This window comes from Anarrhichthys ocellatus, unplaced genomic scaffold, assembly GCF_004355925.1.
Source record: "Anarrhichthys ocellatus isolate YVR2014 unplaced genomic scaffold, GSC_Weel_1.0 scaffold314, whole genome shotgun sequence".
Taxonomy (NCBI): Eukaryota; Metazoa; Chordata; class Actinopteri; order Perciformes; family Anarhichadidae; genus Anarrhichthys; species Anarrhichthys ocellatus.
In genome coordinates this window covers 54,633-59,951 of record NW_022280324.1, presented here as the reverse complement: position 1 = coordinate 59,951, position 5,319 = coordinate 54,633, and the positions used below count along the sequence as shown (strand labels likewise).

At 31.5% G+C, this 5,319-nt stretch overlaps 1 protein-coding gene across 1 annotated transcript in view; it reads left to right on the top strand.

Moving 5' to 3' along the window:
* Positions 1–1,800: 1,800 nt before the first annotated feature.
* Positions 1,801–5,319, top strand: part of LOC116401277 (WD repeat and FYVE domain-containing protein 2-like) — a 39,381-nt gene continuing 35,862 nt past the window's right edge. Inside the window, exons 1-3 of the mRNA XM_031879601.1 lie at positions 1,801–2,053; positions 2,894–2,961; positions 3,331–3,404. Of these exons, the coding sequence (XP_031735461.1) occupies positions 1,917–2,053; positions 2,894–2,961; positions 3,331–3,404 (279 nt within the window). The 5' untranslated portion in view covers positions 1,801–1,916. The remainder of the gene's footprint in view (positions 2,054–2,893; positions 2,962–3,330; positions 3,405–5,319) is intronic.

Here is a 5,319-nt window from a genome sequence, read left to right as displayed (position 1 = left end):
ACCTTGTGCAATATAATTTACATAATTGTAGCTCCTTGGAAAAATATCATCACTTCCGCAAAAAATAAGAGGAAACCATCCGGTGGCAAAGAGGAGGAGGGACTACTGACACACACACTTACATACACTCACACACACACACGTATACACACACATACAGACACATCTACATACACTCACACACACAGACAGATCTACATACACTCACACACACGCACAGACACGCACACACACGTATACTCACACACTCACACGCACAGACACCAACACACTTATACACACGCACACACAAACACATCTACATACACTCACACAGACAGACACTAACACACACATATACACACACACATACACACACACTCACACACGCTCACACATACACAAACAATTCGTTTTCCGGTTTGTGACTGACACGTTTTTTCAGAATTAAAGCATGTAGTTAGATGGTGTAATGGGACCTAGAGGGCAACGTTGTACACAATTACAATGACATTCATTGTCAGTGTGAACCAACCGATTATATAGTAGTAGTAGTAGTAGACCAAATTACCTTGCTTTTAAATTTCTATTTTAAGACATTTCAGATCTTTATTCTGAAGTCCAGACAACATGTGACCGGATATAATAGTCCTCAAGTTTCACAACTTTATGTAAACAGCCTACAGGGGTACACATATACAATGTTTCATATAGTTCTGTTTTCTGATGTTAGCACTCAATAGATCTCAATAGATATTACGTTTTATCTTTTTGTTTGAAGACATTAACTTATTTCGATTGGATCAAAAACAAGTGTCAAAAAGGGTTTTATTCTGAAAGTAATTACCGGAAATGTAATGTTTTGTTGTCGAGTAGACTTTTATTACTGTCAGTGCGACGTCACCTGAATGTATGAAGCTACCAAGAACTACCAAAATAAGACTTCCTTTTGTTTACTTTCAACATAAAAGCAGGCTGATTTCGACCTTTAACTTTGCTGAAAGTTATACTTGACTGAATCTTAAGAACATTCATATTTAATTTAATTATTTGGTAACGATTTTTTTAATTGAAAAACAAATGACGCTCAATTTACAGCACAGTTGCAACACACACACACACACACACACACACACACACACACAATATGTTAGATACATAAACATTTTCCCTCTTACAAAAGTAAATTTAGTAGAGATCAAAAATACACATGTAATGTAGAAAAAAGGGTAATAATAAACATAATAATGATACATCAACTTAAATATTGATTTAAGTAATTTACAGATTGTGTCATACATACATATTATTAATTAATATAACTCAAATAATAAAAAGGAAACATTTAATTCAATTTTAATAAAGTAAATAAATAAATTCACACACTCACATTTATGATTACCTTCATAAAATATATCTACAAATAGCAATTTTTAAAAATATATAAATACAGTATAAAATTAATAATAGAAGAAAAAACAATCGGCATGCGTATTAATCAAAAAGAGATGACGCGTTTATTTTGAAAATACAACAGCAAATGTACTACAAAAATTCTGCAAGAATTTAGTTATTGTGGAGTTTTTACTTTTTTCTTAGTTTTTGTATTTAATATTCTTTACTGTTTTATTGATATTATTACAGTTTTATCGTTATTACTTTTTTATAATTGTTTTGATCTTGACTTTTTACCATGTATCCACTATGCTGCTGTAATCCTGTACATTTCCCCACTGCAGGAATAATAAAGGATTATTTTATTTTATCTCATTTTAAAACGTTCAACCGGAAGTTTTATTTTGTAGACCGGAAATCCTTTGTGTGTAAGCGGGTGTGTGTTGTCAGGTGACTGGGCCACCGTCACAACACCGCTGACAGCTAGCTTAGCTTAGCTAGCTAGCAGCTACATCGCCGTCTGACCGTCGGACCACCGACTCATGGCGGCCGAAATTCAGCCTCATCCGCAGGCTCGGACGCCATGTCTGCTGAGCAAGATTGAGGCTTTCCAAGATGTCGTTAGCACCGCGGTCATCATCCCCAAGGAGGATGGAGTCATCAGCGTGTCGGAGGACAGGTGAGAGTCCGAGAAAAGAGCTCCAAATCCGGCTTTATTACCGTCAACCTGGCCGGGGTTTCTCCACAACAACAAGGTCTCCGTCCGTCATTGATGATATATTATTTTACATTTAAAATATATATATAGTTATATGTTTATAGCTGAATAAGAAAACATCTGCTAACGTTTCTATAAAAGTGTCAGCTGACACAGATTTTTTTATTTTACTATTAACCAGGTAACTTAACGAACAAAAACACATGTTATTAATCAGATTTAACTGCTGCCTCTGATCATTTTTATTATAAAAGAAAACCACTCCTCTGAGCAGTTTCTCAACCTTGGGTTCGGGACCCCAAACAGGGTCACTAGAATAAGAGCCCTTTTTAGTTCGCGTGTGTGTGTGTGTGTGTGTGTGTGTGTGTGTGTGTGTGTGTTGTGTGTGTTTTTCCTGTATTCTCATTAACTTTACCCAGAACACCTTTGTTTTCCTTTGAATACGTGTATTTACTCATTTAGAATCAGGTTTAATGCCAAGTAGGTTTCATTCTATTCAGTTTATTCTCTGGTAGAGACCTGTCAATCAGTGTGTAGCCCCGCCCTAAAGCATCCCCTGCTTTATGGTCTGTTTGACTCTAAATGGAGCATAATGTACTAAATAAACATCATGCTGTATTGAAGAAGACTTGAAACTAGAGATTGAGACCATAAACTCATGTTTACAATGTTTACTGAGGTAATAAATCAAGAGAGAAGTAGAGTCATTTTCTCATAGACTTCTATACAACCAGAGGAGTCGCCCCCTGGTGGACACTAGTGACCATGACGGCTCTAAAACATTCTGGTTTCCCTCCACAGGACGATCCGGGTTTGGCTGAAGAGAGACAGTGGTCAGTACTGGCCCAGTGTCTACCACACGCTGACCAGTAAGTAGTGCTGCTCACTGGTCTATATTGTGTGTGTTCTGTTTGATTCAGGTCTGAGCTCCTGAAGTCATTTACACTCTTTTTAAGATCCACCAGAGCAGTGTTCACTGACCTGTTTTATAATTAGAGAACTAAACGCTTTGTATTAAACACAGAACTTATTTCAGACTTCTAACCAGAAACATTTCTGGGTTTTGGGATTCTTTCCTGCAGCTCCCTGTTGATTTTTTTAGGTTAATTCATCACAAAAACATCAATATCTGTCTCAGTATCAGTCCATATTCAAAGAAGAAACCAAACATATCGTTGATGTTTTTCTGTACATGTCAAACAATAACAATAACCTCTTGTTCCTGTGTGTGTGTCCAGCGTCGTGCTCCTGCATGTCCTTTAACCCAGAGACCAGGAGGCTGTCAGTGGGGATGGACACCGGGTCTATCTGTGTGAGTCCAACGCTCTGTTATACATATATAATAACATACATATATAATAGCATACATATATAATAGCATGCATATATAATAGCATACATATATAATAGCATCCATATATAATAACATGCATATATAATAGCATGCATATATACCGGTAATAGCATGCATATGTAATAGCATGCATATATAATAGCATGCATATATAATAGCATACATATATAAAAACATACATATATAATAGAATACATATATAATAGAATACATATATAATAGAATACATATATAATAGCATACATATATAATAGCATACATATATAATAGCATACATACATATATAATGGCATACATATATAATAGCATACATATATAATAGCATCCATATATAATAGCATGCATATATACCGGTAATAGCATGCATGTATAATAGCATGCATATATAATAGCATCCATATATAATAGCATCCATATATAATAGCATACATATATAATAGCATCCATATATAATAGCATCCATATATAATAGCATGCATATATACCGGTAATAGCATGCATATATAATAGCATGCATATATAATAGCATACATATATAATAGCATCCATATATAATAGCATCCATATATAATAGCATGCATATATACCGGTAATAGCATGCATATATAATAGCATGCATATATAATAGCATCCATATATAATAGCATCCATATATAATAGCATGCATATATACCGGTAATAGCATGCATATATAATAGCATGCATATATAATAGCATGCATATATAATAGCATATATACATACATATAAGCATACATATATAATAACATACATATATAATAGCATCCATATATAATAGCATGCATATATACCGGTAATAGCATGCATATATAATAGCATGCATATATAATAGCATGCATATATAATAGCATGCATATATAATAGCATACATACATACATATAAGCATACATATATAATAACATACATATATAATAGCATCCATATATAATAGCATGCATATATACCGGTAATAGCATGCATATATAATAGCATACATATATAATAGCATACATATATAATAGCATACATATATAATAGCATACATATATAATAGCATGCATATATAATAGCATGCATATATAATAGCATACATATATAATAGCATACATATATAATAGCATACATATATAATAACATACATATATAATAACATACATATATAATAGCATACATATATAATAGCATACATATATAATAGCAGACATATATAATAGCATACATATATAATAGCAGACATATATAATAGCAGACATATATAATAGCATACATATATAATAGCATACATATATAATAACATACATATATAATAGCAGACATATATAATAGCTGACATATATAATAGCATACATATATAATAGCAGACATATATAATAACATATATAATAACATACATATATAATAACATACATATATAATAACATACATATATAATAGCAGACATATATAATAACATACATATATAATAGCATACATATATAATAGCAGACATATATAATAGCATACATATATAATAGCATACATATATAATAGCATACATATATAATAACATACATATATAATAACATACATATATAATAGCATACATATATAATAGCAGACATATATAATAGCAGACATATATAATAGCAGACATATATAATAGCATACATATATAATAACATATATAATAACATACATATATAATAACATACATATATAATAGCAGACATATATAATAACATACATATATAATAGCATACATATATAATAGCAGACATATATAATAACATATATAATAACATACATATATAATAACATACATATATAATAGCATACATATATAATAACATACATATATAATAGCATACATATATAATAGCATACATATATAATA